General features: G+C 45.0%; 1 protein-coding gene across 3 annotated transcripts in view; it reads right to left on the minus strand.

The window, feature by feature from the left end:
• CEP170B (centrosomal protein 170B) overlaps nucleotides 1-20,362 on the minus strand; it is a 127,752-nt gene that overhangs the window by 83,592 nt on the left and 23,798 nt on the right. For all 3 annotated transcript variants that reach the window (XM_068254262.1, XM_068254261.1, XM_068254260.1), the window contains exons 2-3: nucleotides 15,265-15,405; nucleotides 5,969-6,058 (exon numbers count right to left, since the gene is read on the minus strand). In XM_068254262.1, the coding sequence (XP_068110363.1) occupies nucleotides 5,969-6,058; nucleotides 15,265-15,369 (195 nt within the window). In that variant the 5' untranslated portion in view covers nucleotides 15,370-15,405. The remainder of the gene's footprint in view (nucleotides 1-5,968; nucleotides 6,059-15,264; nucleotides 15,406-20,362) is intronic.

Genomic DNA, 20,362 nt, shown 5'->3' on the forward strand with positions numbered 1-20,362 from the left:
TGTCCACAAGCATGCATACAATATAAAAAAAAACATTTTTGTATTAAAAAGAGAAACTGAAGCGAACAAAAATTGCCATTTTTACCTCGTAGTTCGCTTCAGTACTCTCAGTAGAGGTAAACCGCCGCGCCCCCAAGCCAAACCGAGGGCTTTAGATCCCCCCAAATCCCCAGGGGACAATCCGGCCAGTGCTTCCTGAAAGAGGCGGAGCTTTCTGTAGCTCTGCCTCTACTGAGGTCAATCGCTGCAGATCTCCGCCTCTCCCCGCCCCTCTCAGTCTTCCTTCAAAGAGAGGGGCGGGGAGAGGTGGAGATCCGCACGTCGATTGACGTCAGTAGAGGCAGAGCTACAGAAAGCTCTGCCTCCCCGGGCAGCAAAATCCACGACCAAGAAATTTGTGGGATTTTGCCCCGGGATTTGGGGGGTATAAAGCCCTTTTTTAGGCTCGGGGATGCGGCGGTGTACCTCTACTGAGACTCCTGAAGCGAACTACGAGGTAAAGATAGCAATTTTTGTTCACTTCAGAGTCTCTTTAAAAATATATATTTGCTGCTATAAGCATGCCTTTTTTTTTTTTTTTTTTACACTTAGAATTTTTTATATTGGATCCAATACAGATTTGTATACAAAAAAAAATTGAATTAGCCGTCTAATGTGAGGACATTGCATGCACCAGATACCATGGGACACACGCAGCGTCATCAGAGGGCATGCTGGGGGACGTGATCGTCGAGGGACAAGAAGGGTCGAAGGAAGAATAAGATCGCAGCAAAGGGAATATACTCGCAGGGAAGCCTCAAGGTGTCGGCGAGGGATCCCGAACGCCAGCAACGCCGCAGGTGAGTAATTGTAATTGCGGGACAAGCCTGACAGATTCTAGCAATTTTTTTAGGACGAGTCAGGCTCATCCTTAACGCTAGGAAAGTTAAAAGGAATTCAAGGTGAGAGACAGATGGAGGCTGACATTTATTTCCTTACATTCCTTTTGAACCATACGTATTGCCTGGCTGTCCTGCTGACCCTCTAAAGGTCCTCTACACTGGTCGGTTTGCCATCAGATCGACCAGCAGATAGATCCCTGACTGAATCTGATCAGAGAGGGATCGCATGGCTGCCTTTACTGCAAACAGATTGTGAATCAATTTCACTAGGAAACTGATTCACCGTCTGTGGGGCTGCCGCTGCTGCCCCCCCCCCACCCTCCGCATACATTACCTGATCTGGTCGGCGCAAGTCCCCTGGTCTCTGCTGTCTCTTCTCTGCTCTGGGCTCCAGCTTCACTTTACTTCCTGCCAGGGGAAGTTTAAACAGTAGAGGGCGCTCAACTGTTTAAACCTCCTGCTGGGAGAGGAAGAAGTGAAGCCTGCCGGAGCCCAGCGGAGATGGGACAGCGGAGACCAGGGGACTCGCGCCGGCGAAACAGGTAATGTATTGCCGCTAGCGTCGGTCGTCGGACATTCGAACGCCGCTATCGACCCACTCCCGAACCGCAGGCGATTGAGATCTTCCGCACGGACGGATCGATGGGAACGAAAATCGAACGGAAATCGATCATTCGGACAGCGTTTGCGCAACGATTACACAGCAGATTCGATCACAGTGATCGAATCTGCTGTGTATCGGCGGGAAAATCATTAAGTGTATGGGCCCCTTAATACTTTCATCTATAGACCCTGAAAAAGCATGCAGCAGATCAGATGTTTGACCAAAATTTGACAAGATAAGCTGCATGCTTGTTTCAGGTGCGAGACTGAGTACTGACCAGAAAGATCAGTAGGACTGCCAGGTAACAGGTATGGTTTAATAGGAAAACAATACAGCAGCCTCCATAGGTCTCCAACCTCAGGTTCCTTTTAAAGGGAAGGTTTAGGCAAAATAAAAAATCCAAATCCACTTACCTGGGGCTTCCTCCAGCCCGTGGCAGGCAGGAAGTGCCCTCGCCGCCACTCCACAGGCTCCCGGTCTTCTCCGGTGGCCGACCCGGCCAGGTCGGCTGCCAGGTTGGGCTCTTCTGCGCTTCAATAACTGTCTCTTCTGCGCTCCACGCGGGCGCGCTGACGTCATCGGACGTCCTCCGGCCTGTACAGCCCGGATGACGTCAGCGCGCTCACGTGGAGTGCAGAAGAGACGTCATTGAAGCGCAGAAGAGGCCCGATCAGGAAGTCGGCCGGGCCAGGTCGGGTCGGCCACCGGAGGAGACCGGGAGCCTGCGGAGCGGCAGCGAGGGCACCTCCTGTCTGCCACGGGCTGGAGGAAGCTCTAGGTAAATGGATTTTGATTTTTTATTTTGGCCCCATAGTCCCTGGATATTTCCTTTAAGGCATTCTACACTATGGCATTGCTGTAAAGTTGCATTAAGCAACTTCCCTGCAAGAGGCCGCTAAGTCAATGAAAGCCTATGGAGACTTTCATACTTACGCGATGTGTCACACCGCAAGTAGTTACCGTCCCGTAATGTCATCCGAGCATTAACGCATGATCCGCGCCTACCGCAGGGATTATGCAGTAATGCAAGTCTACGGTGACGCAGTAAGTGTAAATGACGAGGTGACGCACATGCGCAAACAGTCTGAAATCCCAGTGATGTATTTCCTGTTCGGCAGGGAGTAATTCACTGCACGGGGATGGGCCTATTCATATGACCCGGTTGATGCAATCTGCCGCAGGATCATTTAAAATACTGATTCATGTGGCGATCCCATGGCATAGGGAGCATACAAATAACTAGACTGTGTTGCTTTTTTAACTTTTTCTGCAGCCTGCCAAGAGTAAACTGTCAGGTATGCAAGTGACAGTTTCTCTCCAGTCGGGAACTAGTCTGACTATAGCGTAACCCTCTCGGATAAGGAATCACAGCCATAAAACTCTTTCCTGGCAGAGAACAGCTTCTGAGTGCACAGGATAGATAAAAGTCAATAGTTAAAGGGACTCCGAGCACCTCTCATGGGCATGCCTTTCAGCCAGACGACTTCCAACAAAGTCGTGCTATGACCCCTCTGGAGGAGCCTCTTGCAATGGCCATGCGTGTTACTTCCTCTTCCTGCTTCATTCATTGATGCACTTCTCTAACAGAGAAGATGGGGTGACCCGGAAGTTATAACATAGCCAAGATGGCAGCCACAATTTCTAAATTGAAATCGAACGAAAACAAGCTACGGAAAAGTATGCATCTTTAAGTACTGTGCAGTACTGGTCGCAGTCTTAAAGGCATACCCATGAGAGGTGCTTGTAGTCCCTTTAACAGTTCATATATTTTGGCTCTGGGACACTTGAAAGACCGTGTGACTGAGAAAACATTAAGTCTACTTTTTAAGTTTTTAAAATAAAACTATGGGATATCAACATAAAGGTAATTTTTCCAAGGAGTAAGATGGATACAATGGTTTATCTCATCGGTTATTTTTTACCTCGCGTTCACTTTTAAGTACCGGTATTATAACAAATTTTAAGTAAAAATGCTCTACATTTTCAAACTAAAGGCAATAAACAAATCAGAGTTTTGGGTGATACTCCAGCCTCCATAGACATCACTACAAACCATGTATTACAAAGTGTATTATAGCAGTAGAACGAGGACCTCAGACCACACATCTTATCGGCTTGTCTTCTGGGCAGCTGCTCTATAGCAAGGGCGACAAAATCTCCAGGAGGCTTTTCTTTTAAAAGACCAAGATTAGTGCTCCTATTTTAAAGAACACGTGTCGTTCAAGTCGCATGTATCAGGGCTCCAGCCTCTGTCACTAGATCTTGCTCTACCCACATGTAGAACTCCAGGCTTGGTGGGGTTTTAAACTAAAAAAGATACCCAAAGTGACATGATGAGATAAGCGTACAGTGCCTAGCACACAAATAACTATGCTGTGTTGCTTTTTTTCTTTCTCACTGTGATTACAGTGTGACCGTCACTGATAAGAAATTCCAACTATAAAACACTTTCCTAACAGAAAATGGCTTCTGAGAGCAAGAAAGAGATAAAAAGGGGAATTTCTTATCCATGAAGGTCACACTGTAGTCACTTCCTGTCTGAGTCAGGACTGAGTCAGCCACTTACATACCGGATATTTAACTTTCAGGCAGAGAAAGAAAAAAAGGAACACAGCATAGTTATTTGTGTGCTAGGCACTGTACATACACATGTCTATCTCATCTTGTCACGTCACTTCGGTTATCCTTTAACCACTTAACGACCGCCTAACGCCGATAGGCGTCGGCGAGTCGTTAGTGGTATAGCATGGAAACGGCCGCTCGATCGAGCGGCCTTTCCATGCTAGTTCACGGAGACTGTCTCCGTGAACAGTGTGCGAGCCGCCGATCGCGGCTCGCACGCATAATGTAAACATCCGGGGAAGAAATCCCCGCTGTTTACATCACACGGCGCTGCTGCGCAGCAGCGCCGTGACGTAGATCGGCGATCCCCGGCCTCTGATTGGCCGGGGATCGCCGGCATCCGATAGGCAGAAGCCTATCCTATCAGGCGCAGGACGGACTTCCGTCCTACGCATTACTACTGAAGAGGGAGAGGGAGGTAAGCGGAGGGAGGGCGGAAATGGCTGCGGAGGGGGGCATTGAGGAGCCCCCCCCCCGCTACTCCGTACTAGCCGGCGGCGATCAGACCCCCCCAGCAGGACATCCCCCTAGTGGGGAAAAAAGGGGGGGGGGGGGAAGTCTGGTCGCCCGGCCACAATCCTGATCGGTGCTGCGGGCTGTAGAGCCCACGCAGCACCGATCATTAGAAAAAGCCCTGGTCCTTAAGTGGTTAAAACATTCTGATGATTGCTACTCTTGAATGAATGATAATGTCCTCAGAAACAAGATTCAACACTAGCTGTTACATAATAAACATTTTAAAGGACATCTGAGTTGGTATGTGACAAGATGAGATAGATGTGTATGTAGAGTGCCAAACACACCAATGACTATGTTGGGTTCCTTTTTTACTTTTTCTGCCTTAAAGATATAAACATCAGGTATGCAAGTGACATGTTCTATCCAAGTCGGGACCTGGTTGGACTAAAGCGTAACCCTCACTGATCAGGAATAACAGCCATACAACACTTTCCTGGCAGTAAATGGCTTCTGAGAGCAGGAAAGAGTCAATAGTTCATACCTTTTAGTTCTTGCATACTTCAATAAATGTGTCATTGAGCAGAGACCATGAAACAGTAAAAACGAAAAAACGAAACAAATACAAAATGAAACTAAAAAAGGTAATTGTTAGGAGAAGGAGGATAGATACAATTGTTTATCTCTTTATCAGTTTATATTCACCTCGGATGTCCTTTAAAATAAGTTAGCAGGTGAGACCTGCTTCCATTTCTGCCCTTACTGTAAAAAAAAAAAAAAAAAGCTTTTATTTTGATGTGGGACATCAGGTAAGTTTGCACCGCTCTGCAGCTGGGTAGAAGCCATTATTGCTGCAGCAGACCGCTCTGCTGCAAAGGGAAGTCCACCTGGCACCCACACTAAAATAAAAGCTTTTCTCTATGTAGCAAACTGTCCCCTTCCCCCTCTTCTGCAGAATTGCGCAGTGAAGCAGTTTAATATTGTCCTGCTCCAGTGATGCTTCACATCTCCGTTCTTCCATGCAGCCACACGCAGCTTCTTCCTGCTGGACAGGAAGTATGTCACTGGGATTTCTGTCAGTCAGCACATGTGGGCCGCGTCATGCTCCCGTCGTGTCGCGTCTGCATCACCTATTGACTTGCATTACTGCATGATCCGTGTGGCAAGTGTGGTTTATTTGGCAGCGCTCTGCAGCCTTTGCGACCGTATTGCGGTGACTTGGATACTTTCATCACCCCGCATCACATCTCGTGAACTGCGCAAGTCTCCACAGACTTCCATGTTCCTTGCAGTGGGGAAGTGTACCACGGTGCATCGTGTGCAAAGGGCCTAAATCCAACTTATTCACTCAATGATATCATATTAAGTACCGTATATTAAAAGATACATATATATGGGCACTTACTCCATTCAGGCTCCCGAGATCCTTGACACGGTGCTCATCCTTGTCATTGTCGTAGTTGATGACAGCATGCTGCTTATCCACACTGCGGGACTGAGAAGACACAGATCATCAATTCCCTTACTGCTGATGGAACGATATACAGACAGTCACAGTGCAGGGATATCTAATCTACAAGCCGCTCACTGCTCCAGCCACATACCACAACTTACTGAGGCCATTCTGCGCACCGGCCAGCAAATATTCCTGTGAAATGAATACTTTAATCCCATTATTCCAAATGAATGAATCCAGACAGCAAGGCATTACATCGCTTTTACAAACTAATTGATGCTTACGAAGGCTGCAGGGATAATCGCATACTGCAGCTTTGGAATGGTCTGGAATCAAAGGAGGGGGGGGTTCAGTCAGGTTTTGCTTTTCTTATTTTATTGAATATTTTTCAAGTTCCCAGCTATTGTGTTATTGTTGAACTTCACTCCAATCAGTAGCTGATACCCTCTTTACTACCCAAAATCTTTACCTTTTCTTGAATACATTGGGGATGGGGGTGGGGGTGTGATGTCATGATCAAGGTCATGACAGTTTACTGCCTGTGAACCTCGTTGCATTGTGGGAAATGACAGCTATTTACGACTGCCAAGCAAGCAGCATCTCCCTCAGTGCATAGAACTCTCAGTAACTAACATTCCATACAGACCACCTGGCAGAACTAAAGAGGTCACCCCAGTGATACATTTCAGAAGGTAAATCAGGGAGAGGAAATATTTTACTATGGGAAAACAATGGCTAAATCTATATGAATATGGAAAACAATAAGCAATTTTATTAATTATGATATTTTCTCTACAGTTCCTCTAAACTATTGAATTGGAAGTTTAACAACTTAAAGAGGAACGGTTGCGAAAATCTTAAAAATTTAAAACACATACGAATAAGAAGTACGTTTCTTCCAGAGTAAAATGAGCCATACATTACTTTTCTCCTATGTTGCTGTCACTTACAGTAGGTAGTAGAAATCTGAAATTACCGACAGGTTTTGGGTTAGTCCATCTCTTCACGCGGGATTCTCAGCATGGCCTTTATTTTTTATAAAGACATTCCCTGAAAAAGATTTATACAAAGATGCTTGCCAGACTCCCTGCTCACCGTACACTTCTTTGGCAGTTGGATGGAGCAACTGCCATTCACTAAGTGCTTTTAAAAATAAAGAAAACCCTAAGAACCCCCCCCCCAGGAGAAGATGGGCAAGTCCATAATCAGTTGGTAATGTCAGATTTCTATTACTTACTGTAAGTGACCGCAACATAGGAGAAAAGTGATTTATGGCTCATTTTACTCTGGAAGAAATGTACTTCTTTTTTGTAAATGTTTACATGTATTTTAAATTTTAAGATTTTCACAACAGAGGTCCTTTAAGCACACACACAATTCCCAGCTATTTCCCTATAGTCTTGTGTAGTCTTGTACAGCTTCCATTTTAGTGACTAATCTCCCTGTGTATCTACAAACACATCAGGGCAAAGTCCACCTAGTTCTATGTATAGCTGGCTGATGATGTCAAAGGCCTGATTAGTGGTGTAATGCAAATGACAGGTAATTGCAGGTGCGATTTATATAAGTCTCTAAAAAAAAGATAATAGGTTTGTTAATAGCCGTGTCACATGGTAAATATTTATTTAGACTAATTCAGAATAATAAACCACACACTGAAATTATGTTTCCTCAATGCTGCTTATTTCAGACTTCTCAATAATGTACACAATAGATTCAAAAGTTAACATTGATGGCTGTACAGTAAAGTCATTGTGGTATAGTAGTAGCTGGATAGTGTACTGGGCTTTGCCGGTTATGCTAGGTACACATTATACAATTTTCTGGCAGATTTTTTTCACCATGTCCGATCTGTTTTTCCAATCATTTTTCTGTAAATCGATCCAAAAATCGATCGAAATTCAGATTGGACAAGTTGGAAAACATTGATCTGGCAGGTAAATCTGCCAGAAAATCGTATGGCGTGTATCAAGCATTACACAGAAGACCAAGGTTCAAATCTAGTCTCTTCCTGTTCAGTAAGCCAGCACCTATTCAGTAAACTCAGTAAGGCCCAGTGCACACCAAAACCGCTAGCAGATCCGCAATACGCTAGCGGTTTTGGGAGCTGATTTCAGAGCGATTCTAGGTATGTTTAGAGAGGTTTTCTAAACATACCTAGCGGTTTTGGGTGCGTTTTTGTGTAGCAGATTACACATATTGTTACAGTAAAAGCTGTTACTGAACAGCTACTGTAACAAAAATGCCTGGCAAACCGCTCTGATCTAGCATTTTTCAGAGCTGTTTGCGTTTTTCCTATACTTTACATTGAGGACGAAACGCTTCCGAAATCCGCAAACGCGCAGCAGGAGGCGCGTTTGCGGCTTGGCAAAAACCGCAAACCGCCGGTGTGCACCATCCCATTGCAATACATTAGACAAGCGTTTTTATAGGCGGATGCGGCCGGCGGATCGCTCCAAAAACCGCTCGGTGTGCACTGGGCCTAATTCAGTAGGCTAGACTACTAAAAAAAAGTTAATTTGTTGCTAGTTGTCCAGATTTCCAAAACTAAAGTGATGACATTTAGTGGAATCGGCCTTCGAAATGAATGCGGAAGGTTATTGTTTTGGAGTTCTGTATAAACAGAAGCAAATCAGAATTACTTATTAAGCTTTTTATAGACGAGCAAAAACAAATTATGGATTTAACCCTTTGCTGTAAAGTCGGTAGAATTGCACACAACATGCACGAGTGGCTTAGCTGGTTAATCATTATTCCTGCTTTGTCTTGGTTACTCATTAAACATATACAGTCAGTAGCCTGGAGAGCATATGTAGCTAGCTCACATTATCTATGCAAACATTGACTTTGATACAGTAGCTTTACCATCACAAGAGCAAGGTAGGTCAATGGGTGCAAATTCTTTGGACCCTCAGGCTTAGTTCACACTAGCTGTGCTACCAGACCACTTCTCAGTGCTGGCGCCCTTCTCAACACGATGTTGGTGGTTGTGATAGGGTAAGTGCGTGGGGAGGGGGGGGAGGGCGCGTTTCAAGTTAGGCACCCAACTGGAGGTGGGGTTAAGGTTAGGTGCCCCCGCCAGGAGAGGGGGGGGGGGGGGTGTTAAGGTTCGGCACCATGGTGGTTGTGATAGGGTAAGTGCGTGGGGGGGGGGGGGGAGAGGGCGCGTTTCAAGTTAAGCACCCAACAGGAGGGGGGGTTAAGGTTAGGTGCCCCCGCCAGGAGAGGGGGGGTGTTAAGGTTAGGCACCCATGAGAGGAGGGGGGGTTAAAGGACAACTGAAGTGAGAGGGTTATGGAGGCTGCCATATTTATTTCCTTTTAAGCTATACCAGTTGCCTGGCTATTCTGCTGACCCTCTGCCTCTATTATACCAGGTACACACCATACAATTTTCTGTTAGATTTTCTGTTATGTTGGGTACACACTGAGATTTTCTGGCAGATTATTTCTAATATATCCGATCTGCTTCCCGATCGATTTCCGAGCAGACATGTTGGAAATAATCGATTTGACAGTAAATCGGCAAGAACATTTCATAGTTTGTACGTAGCATTAAGCCCCATCTATATCATACATTTTTTTTTGTCTGACTCGATTTATTGATTCGATTCAATCCGACATGTCTAATCGGGATTCGATTCAATTTGCCATTGGGGAGGTGCAGCAGCAGGAAGTTTTCCAATAGCTTTCATGCTGAAATCTATTGGAAATCGCTGCGCAGTGTGTGGTCTGACAATAGTTTCCTCTCTGATCAGATTCAATCAGTGAGGGATCTATCTAATGCTGGGAACACGTCTCGATTCTGAGTCATTTAGATGGCTCGATAGATAATTTCTGACACTTCCGATCTCTCGCCCGATCATTTTCTGCGCTCGATTCTGCATTGAGGACAATGGAAAACAGAAAAACGATCGGAAATCAGATCGGACATGTTAGAAATAATCGATCTGACAGTAAATCTGCCAGAAAACCTCATTGGCCTCAATTCACTAAGCTTTATCAAACACTACAAGAGTAAAATCTAATTTTGAATTCACTAAGATGTAATAGATTTATCAACTGTTATCAATAAAACGTTAAATAAACACACCTTTGTGAATTGAAATTTTGATTTTACTCATGAGGTAAATTATCAAATGTTTGATAAAGTGCTTGATAAAGCTTAGTGAATTGAGGCCATTGTGTTTGCCAGGCATAACAGTCTATCTGGCCATACATCCAAGTGATGTATGTATAAGTGCATTATTGATCTAGATTCAGAATCCTAGTTACACCACACATCGGTTAAAAACCTCACATAGAAATGTCAATTTATTTAAGAAAAAAAACAAAAAACAAAAACACGTTCTTGGATATTAAAGTGAATGTCAACTCAGGAAAAAAAAACAAAGAAAACAACAAAAAAAACAAAAACAAAAACCACATCTTCACCTAAGGATAGGGAAGGCTCGAGGTCCTATAGAGCAGAGTTCCCCAACCCTGTCCTCAAGGACCACCACCAGTACATGTTTTGCAGAAAACTACACACAATCACAGGTGGAATAATTAGTGTTGCAGCAGAGATGATTACCTCTGTGGATTTATACAAAGCATGCAGTGTTGGTGGGTCTTGAGGACAGGGTTGGGGAACACTGCTTTAAAGCCTTCCCATTCTCCTCCCGGTCTCCTCGTTCCAGCGCTGTTACCTCTGTTAGCAGTATTGAATACAGTCAAATACTGCTCTGTGCCGCTGCGGATGGCTTTGAAAGTTTCCGGAAGCCTGAGTGCTCCCGAAGAGGGGCGGCTACGTACTGCGCATGCACGAGACTTGCAAAGCCTCCCGCGGCGGCAGATTGGAACAAGGCGACAGCCAGGGCTGATCCTAGATTTTTTGCTGCCTAAGGTAGACTTGTGAGGATGCACACACCGCGATCCCCCCCCCCCCCCCCGGCAACTTTCTGATTTGGATTGAACACACAACATTCAACTATTTACTCTGATTCACTTAATTCAAATGAAACACTGCTGATCTCCTGCCACCCCCTCCTCACTCACTGTCAGACTCCTCACACAGCACAACAAGCTGCTTTTCCCCCCAATCATGAACTCTTCACCTCGCTCACGGTAAAATAAAATGCTGCCCCTGATGCAAGTGTTTCACCTTGATTCATGACAGAACCGGCCCTGGCTACAGCTCTGGAACAAGGGGACCGTGAGAGGAGCAGGAAGGCTCTATAGGACCCAGAGCCGTCCCTCTCCATAGGCAAGTATGGTATCTGTTTTTTTTTTTTTTTTATTTCAGTTGACATGAACTTAAAATCGTGTGCTGTGATCAGCTCTCGGCAAAATACGGCTAATCCTGCCGCTTGTCAAGACAAATCACTAAGTCACTGGCATCATAAGCGTCATAAAAACAGATAAAGCAAAGAACAACATTAGATCACCCACACCTCCGCCCATCCTATGAAAATACACCAGCTATAGATACAATGGAAAAACAAAGCGCTGTCTTCCAGCATAGACTTGCTCAGCCTCAGGTAACCGTACTTCAAAAAGTAAGCCAAGAATAAGGAACCTTTTACGTCACCCTGTGCCCAGTGCAGAGTCGGATCATCCCTGGGCAATCCTAGGCAGTTGCCTAGGGCCTGGTGACAGGCCAGGGTCCTGGTGGATGCTAGCCCCCAATCAAATCTTAGTAAAAAAAAAAAAAAAAAGCTAGGTGATCATCAGCAGGGGACAAAAACTGCCGTCTTGCCTAGGGCTGTCCTACCTATAACTATCCCCCATAGTCGCAAACACCAGTGGCCACCGGTAAAGCATACCTGAACTGACATGTGACACGATGAGAGAGACATAGGAACATACAGTACTAGTCCTACTAAGGAATAGTCTATTTTTCTGCACTGCAAGTGTTAAAAATTGAGTTCTGTTATTTATGCAAATGAGGCAAACAGAAAATCGAATTCAGCTTGATGTCCTGAAAATTAAAAAGGCAGAAGACTTTCATCTAGCTGAGAAAACAATGCTGATAGCATTTTAGTGGTTGAATGTTCAAAGGACATCACTTCTATTTTGCAAGTGAAATAAGATTTTATGGCAGACCATCTGCTGTTCAGAATTCAATCTTAAAAATATAGCCCTTAAAAGGACAACTGGAAGTGAGTGATATGGAGGCTGCCATACTAATTTCCTTTTAGCCAATACCAGTTGCCTGGCAGTCCTGCTGATCCTCTGCCTCCAATACTTTTAGCCATAGGCCCTGAACAAGCATATGCAGATCAGGCGTTTCTGACATTATTGTCAGATCTGACAAGATTACTTGCATGCTTGTTTCTGGTGCGATTCAGACACTTCTGCAGCCAAATAGATCAGAATGGTTGCCAGGCAACTGGTATTGGTTAAAAGGAAATAAATGGCAGCCTCCACATTCTTCTCACGGATGCCCTTTAAAGGGGTTATCAGGCAAATTAACCCAAATGGGCTTTACTCACCTGGGGCTTTCTCCAACCCCTTGCAGCCAACTGTCCCACGCTGACCGCCGCGGCCCACGTGGCTGTGATTAACAGCGGCACTTCGCGCAGCCGCAATAACGAGCGGCGAGACGGGGATAGTCGGCTGCAAGGGGCTGGAGAAAGCCCCAGGCGAGTAAAGCCCATTTGTGCTAGTTTGCCTGATAACTCCTTTAAAATGAAATTAATATGAGACTTGGTTCTATTTTACTAAAGTTCCATTTATCATTAGTACCACTCAAACAATTATTTCATGAGTTTATTTTCAGCTCTGCATTTTCTTTATCTATACGTCAACCCTAAAATTAATAAAAATCCTCAAGGCAGGCGTTACCCAAGGAACCGCATCCCCAGGCACTGAGACAAACAGCAGAGTTTACACAAACGCTGTGTAATCAGCACCCACTTTTCAGCTACAAGCTAGTTTCAGCACAGCCTTGTTTAGTGTATCACTCTTGGGGCACCACAAGCCAGCTGCTGTGCCCAAACAACTTGGCACTGGATTATACTTGCTTACTGAGGCTAAAGAGGATTAAAGGACAATTGACCTGAAAGGGCTATGGAGGCTGCCATATGCATTTCCTTTTAAGCAATACCAGTTGCCTGGCAGTACTGCTGATCTTTCATGCATCAGTGGTGTCTAAATCACACACCCGAAACAAGCATGTGGCAAATGCAGTCAAAATAAAGTCAAACATCTGATCTACATGCTTGTTCAGACTCAGAAGCTGCGATTAAATGTATTAGAGGCAGAGGAGCCAGATTTTTTTTTTTTATTACAATCCTCTCCCCCCCACCTATGACAGTCGATCCCTTCTGTGCCTCCCAGGGGGACAGCAGTTTCACACGCTGCTGTAGACTGCAGTGCTGTACAGTGTAAATAGACGGCGGTTTCGCCCTCTAACAGTCTCTTAGCAGCAATCGCCACATCTCATGCAAAACCCTGCCCCAGGACTTCACGCCAATTGCTGCTTAGCAGTCCTGGGGCTGCCGCCGCATTCAAGCCAATTGGCGTGGAGCGGTCGGCAACCAGTTTAAAAGGAGCGGAAATTTATTAATGCCATACGGTCACATTGACGCAGGGTGAGCCGAATGACGACTCACCATGCTGTGGTTCAAATTCCGGGCGGTGTTCCACCAACTGGTCCAATACGCCTCGCGTCCCCAAGTGATTCAGAAGACGAGCGGGCTCATACTGCGCACGTGCGAGTAAAATTCATCTCATCCCCCTTAGTCTAAGGTTTACTTTAAAGGGGAACTGAAGTAAGAGGTATACGGAGGCTGCCATATTTATTTCCTTTTAATCAATACCAGTTGCCTGGCAGCCCTGCTGGTCTATTTCTCTGCAGTAGTATCTGAATAACACCAGAAACAAGCATGCAGCTAGTCTTGTCAGATCTGACTTTAAAGAGACTGAAGCGAGAATAAATCTCGCTTCAGAGCTCATACTTAGCAGGGGCATGTGTGCCCCTGCTAAAACGCCGCTATCGCACGGCTAAACGGGGGTCCCTTCACCCCCCAAACCCACCCCCGCAAGACTTGGTCGTATAGTTGGTCGTAAATCTTCCCTTCCTGGAAGCAAGGCTAACGGCTGCAGCCCTGCCTCCAGTCGCGTCTATCAGACGCGCATCGCCGCCTCTCCCCCGCCCCTCTCAGTGAAGGAAGACTGAGAGGGGCGGGGGAGAGGCGGAGGTACGCGTCTGATAGACGCGCGTGGGGCAGGGCTGAGGTGGTTAGCCCTGCCCCAATGCGGAAGCGCTCCCCCGCTTTATGGAGGGGATTTGGGGGTGAAGGGACCCCTGTTAAGCTGCGGGATAGCGGTGGTTTAGCAGGGGCACACATGCCCCTGCTATCTATGAGGTCTGAAGCGAGATTTATTCTCGCTTCAGACTCTCTTTAAAGTCTGAAACACCTGATCTGCTGCATGCTAGTTCAGGGGCTATGGCTAATCGTATTAGAGGCAGAGGATCAGCAGGGCTGCCAGGCAACTGGTATTGCTTACAAGGAAATAAACATGGCAGCCTCCATATACCTCTCTCTTCAGTTCCCCTTTAAGTCTTGTACACATGCTAGATGGAGTCATATTGTCAGGGCCGCCTCTGCTTGGAGTCTAGTGTGGGTATGGCAGCCACAAGGTGTCGGTGACAGATGTGGACTGGCAGATCTTCTCATCCAAGCGCAAGTCGAGGCAACTGTTTAACAACCCTACTCTGACGTGCATTATCCGCCTATCTGTCGGCTCTGTAGTGAAAAAGTGGGTCGCTCTCATATGGATTAGCGACATGTCTGTACAGGACTTGGCACAAAAAAACGGTTGCCTGAAACATTGGGTGTCGGTCTCTGCAGGGGACAGTAATTGTGCGCATCTGTGGACCTTTAGATTACTTGACACAATGGCCCAGACTGAAGACTGAAGCTCTCAAAAGACGGTGCCCAAATTACTTTAAAAACAGTGCAATTCGGCCACCAGCAATAGCTTAGTGATTTGTCCATGGCGGCCTGGTGGGGGAATAGTAATTAACACCGCTGGGACTTTTGCAGGAGCAGGGTGAGCGTTTTTTCAGCTTCACCCTGTGCCCAAATTCCCAGGTGCCATTTTTGCACGTATGCTAAATTAGTAGCTTTATGACTGAAATCTCATGCAGGGACCTGACTACCTTTTGTTGTGGAAATCATAATATCTATCAGGGCAGAGGGGTCCATCAATGTCTTTAATAAATACATAAAACCAGGTGTAATAAATGTCTGAGCTTACCTGAAGCATAAGCTCGCAGTCCTCGCGGCCCACAAAGATCATCTCCCGGGGAAGTCGATGGCGAGTGCCCGAACTGCTCACCAGGAACCACGAGGTGACGCTCATCTTGTTGTTGGCTTCGGATCCTACTATTCACACATCCTGCAATGAGAGAGACGCTGCAGTCAGCCCACAATACTGCACAGGTCACATGCTTCAGTAGGACATGTGTCAGACAACACACTGAGGCTTTCTCACAGTATAGACCGGATTAGATCACCAGTGATGCAGCAAGAGGCAGAAATGCTATATCTACACACAATGACAGGCATTCGAAAACCTAACAAACCTGTCGCATACCTAGCCTTGGAATTTATTCACTTATTATACATTTTATAGATTAACCACTTGACCACTGAGGGGTTTTTAACCCTTTAGGACGAGTGCAATTTTCACCTGTCAACGCTCCTCCCATTCTTTCGCCAATGACTTTATCACTACTAATCACAACAAAAACGATCTATATATTTTTTTTTTTTTTTTTTTTTAGGCTTATAATTATTTTATTCTAAATGCATTTTAATTGAAATAAAAATAAGAAAAAAAAAATCATCATTTTTCAGTTTTCGGCCATTATAGTTTTAAAATAAAACATTCTGCTATGGATAAAACCCACACATTTTATTTGCCCATTTGTCCTAGTTATTGCAATGTTTAACATTCCCCTAATACAATGTATGGCGCCAATATTTTATTTGTAAATAAACGTGCATTTTTTCAGTTTTGCATCCATCACTATTTACAAGCCCATACATTTAAAAAACAACAGTATATACCCTGTTGACATACATATTAAAAAAGTTCAGTCCCTAAGGTAACTAAGTATTTTATATATCTTTAACTTTCAAAAGTTTGGGTACTATGGGAGAGTGTGGTAGGGAAATAGTTAATTTTAAAAGTCAGTGTTGGGATTTTTATTAAAGAGACTCTGTAACAAAATGTTCTGCCTTATTTCTTCTATCCTTTATCTGTTCTAATGTGGTCTGTCTTACTGCAGCCTTTCCTAGTTGCACAGTGGCTGTATTATCTCTGTTATATAACCTAATCTTTCCTTTGCCGGCTTTGTCGGTTCAGGCAGGAATGTGCTGCTCTGCTGTGATAGGTAGACGTTATACACACCCTCTCCAAGGCCCCTGCAGACTGAGTCACAGACTGAGCTTCTCTCAGCCCATCACATGCTGGTTAGCAGCCATGTCTTGTTTGTAAACACTGCCTAAAACTGCCAATTAAAAGCCAGGATTGCAGCAGGGAGTGGCAGAAACAGCAAAAGAGGGGTCCAGGAGAACCTAATGAATAGAATGGTATGCTTTTTATTGTAAGAATTTTAGAGTTGTAATTTTACTATTTGGCCACAAGATGTCCTCACTGATTTCCGATTATTTCCAATTCACCTATGCAAGTACATGAATCGGAAGTAGTAAGTGGCAGTAACACCAGGAATATACAATGAAGCAGGCATCTAATAGATGCCGGCGTTCATTGACTCGAGGAATTAGATTAAAACAAAAAAAAAACAAAAAAAAAACAAATGAGAACATACTTATTTAAAAAAAAGGGGGGAACTGGAGATCGATGTTTGATTGTTTTGTTGGTGGAACAATGGTTGGGTAGGCCTGCTGCGGGGATGACATAAAGGTGGTGGCGTGACAGGAAATTTGGGTGCTGGAGGTGCCACGGATGTTGGGCACCCCATAGGCGCACGTTATTGGCAACATTTGGGAACACTTTTGCGCCCGCAGTTTGCTCCATGCTATTTTATCGAGCATCGCGAACGCCTAAATTTCCCTCAATTACCATTAACACAGGTACCTTTGGGGAGCCCAAACTCCTGTGGCACCCAATATTTTTTGTCTACAGCACTGAGGGCGGCGCAGTTATCAGCAGGTCTGCTGTGTAACCGTTGAAGGAATTACTCCATAGCTCCATCAACGATAAACGTTTCTATTGTGCAAGTGGAGGCAATATACATACTACTGTACATATAACCATCTCAACAAGAATCCAGTGTATATACAGGTGTCTCCCTATCATTAAATAACAGCGACCCTTGAGGCCATTGTTCTACTCCTTTCTCAGCCTACCAGAAGAAGCTGCCCCATTGTTTGCCACACCCTCATAACCTGTCCCCACCCCACAGCAACAGTAGGCGTCGCAATGCTTCTGTACAGTGATTGTTCCCTGAAATGTTAAGTACAGCATGAAGCTTGAGCCTGATTGCTGCCACAATTTGTAAAGGAGTATGAAGCATAAAAGGTACACCACAAGAGAAGTCTTGAATGTGCAGATCTACTGAGGGTTAGAAAGTGAAACAACAAAGTTAACAGACAACTAGTAGCTGAACAAGTGAGCAACAAACAGATGTGTGAACAGAAGACAAAAACTGAAGAACTTGAGCCAACCATCTGCAGATCTGAAATGTGACAAACTTCTTACTGCCAACAAGCCATTTTTTCCTGTTTATAGGGATGGAAGCCCAACTCAATCATGAAACTTCAACCAAATTCTTAAAACAATCAGGATAACGGAATGTTAACAGTTTCAAGAAGCAAAGTAGTGGACAAAATACCAGCTCAATGGGCCAGATGTACTTGCCAGTCCAGTACAGCTTGCTTTCTCCATTAATCTAGTGCACAGGTTAATCAGGTGTAATCATGTGCCAAGCCAACCAGGATGAACCAGAGATGCCCGACTAGGTTTCACAGCCTTCCTGTATTATAGTCAAATCTATGAGACCACATGAAGAAGTAGGACTTTGCAGTTCACAGGAAGTAGGCAGCGTGCAATTGCAAGACCTCAATACCGCCAACAGGAAACAAGATGGTGGAGAGGTCTTGAGCCTGTGCATAGCTGCAGTCAACTTCATAAGTGCTTTTTCATCTTGAAAAGTTCAATTTGCCTTGTTCTGAGTACAGTTTGGCTTTAAATCCCATTAACTAAAGTCCTGAAGTTACAGAATCCCAACATCCCCACCATTACATCCATGTCTGTCTGAACAGCTCATACCATAATCCCCAGCACTGCTCTCTACATAGTGACTGTAGCATGCAGGGACTAGAAACTAGGACAGCACAGCTGGCAGCAGACATCTATTAAGCAGCTTTATAAGTGTTTTCAGACTATTCTGAAGCGAAGTTTAGGGATTAGCCAGCCCATCGTATTCACCTTCCTCCTCATTCCATCAGCACCAGTGAGCTCTGTACAGGTTTCGGTTGTTTCTGTAGCTCTCTGAATAAATGGAGAAAGCACATTCTAGAGCTTGAGATTGGTTACTAGCAATTGTGCTCATTAATGGCTCAACCACAAGATCTCCATATAAGGGCCGATTTCCCAAAAAGACTATTTTCACTGCCATTTTTTTTGGTTGGCCTATCCTACAGCGATCTGAGCAACTGGATAAAATTCAGCCAAACGCTATTCTATTTTGCATCAGTGCTAAAGATGCCCATACACAAATTGATTCTCCCCAATGGAATCATTCGCTCTGATTGAACCTCTTGGAGACTGATGTCCCAACATGTCCGCTCGATCATAATTTAAATTGATTTGTGGACGAAATTGCTTGTATGGGGAATAGCACTGAACATTTTGTTACAGCGGATACAATTCCTAAAATAAATCCAGGGCTGTGGAGTCGGTACAAAAAACATCTGAAACCAACTCCTCAATTTGTGAAATCCCCGACTCCCGACTCCAGATACCCAAAATTGCTCCGACTCCTCGACTCCAACTCCACAGCCCTGAATAAATCTGCACTGTTTCTACTTCCTGGTTCATGGAAGCTGACATATTGTTAACATCCTGTGCTTTCAAATTAGCTTATCTAACATCTCTGCCACGGCAGTCAGGTGAAGCAGGAAAGAGATCAAATTATAAACTTGTGATTAGTCACAGATGAGGGGGAATTAGACTGGCTAAACTCTCTATATACATAAAGGGTGCATTTTTCTGTTTTCCTTCTGTCCTATGCAAAAGTTCAGGTCCACTTTAAAGGGAAGATAAAGTAGAGTGATGAAAGGGAACACCGCTGCAAGCCTGTCTGAAAATTAAACTTTAGCCAAATTCAAGGAGTGGTTTTGGAGACCAGGAGGGAGGGGGACTAAGAGAGCAATGGACAAAGCACAGAGCTATGTGGCTCCAAGTACTTCAGTGATTACCTTTGGTAGCCTAACTCAGATAAAGTGTGCCAGTGCTGAATGGCCTGGTCTCCAGCATTTTTTCAGAATATTGTAAAAAAAATAAAAGCAAAAAAAAAAAAACCCACAATAATAGTTCAACAGAGGTCAGGGGAGAATGACAGAGGTCAGGAGACTGGCCTGACTGGTATGATAGATAACTACTCTTTACAGCTGTGCTGAGAAGATAAGCATGATAAAATACACAACACACCAAACCACCTCAGGTTTCACTCTGGTCAGCTAAGAAGAGAAAGCTGAGGCTGCAGTGGACACAGGCTCACCAAAGATGGTCAGCTGAAGACCAAAACAATGTAGCTTGGCCAGGTGAACCTTGGATTCTCTTGAAGCACACAGACTCCAAGATCAGAATTTGTCTTCAACAGCATGACTCCATGGACCAACCTGCCCTGTGTAAACCATCCAGGCTGGTGGAGATCTGTGTTGAGATGTAGTAGAGCAAGAGATTAGTAACATTAACGTAAAGCTGACAAGTCTGTAGAAATTATGTGATGCAATCATGTCAGCATGACCAGAATCTCAAAGGAATGTTTACAACATCGCATGGAATCCATGCCACAGGGAGTTAAGGCTGTTCTGATGACAAAGAAAGGCCCGGCCCTGACGCTAGATCAGGGGTCTCAAACTCAATTTACCTGGGGCCGCAGGAGGCAAAGTCAGGATGAGGCTGGGCCGCATAAGGAATTTCACAATCGCGGCGCATCGCCGCCTCTGCCCGCCCCTCTCACTCTTCCTTCACAGAGAGGGGTGGGGAGAGGCGGCGATTGACGTCAGGAGGGGCAGAGCTGAAGCTGAAAGCTCTGCCCCTCCCAGGTAATGCCGGTAGATTGCCCCCCGAGCGATTTGGGGGCTCTGCAGCCCTCGTT

Source organism: Hyperolius riggenbachi, chromosome 9 (assembly GCF_040937935.1).
Source record: "Hyperolius riggenbachi isolate aHypRig1 chromosome 9, aHypRig1.pri, whole genome shotgun sequence".
Taxonomy (NCBI): Eukaryota; Metazoa; Chordata; class Amphibia; order Anura; family Hyperoliidae; genus Hyperolius; species Hyperolius riggenbachi.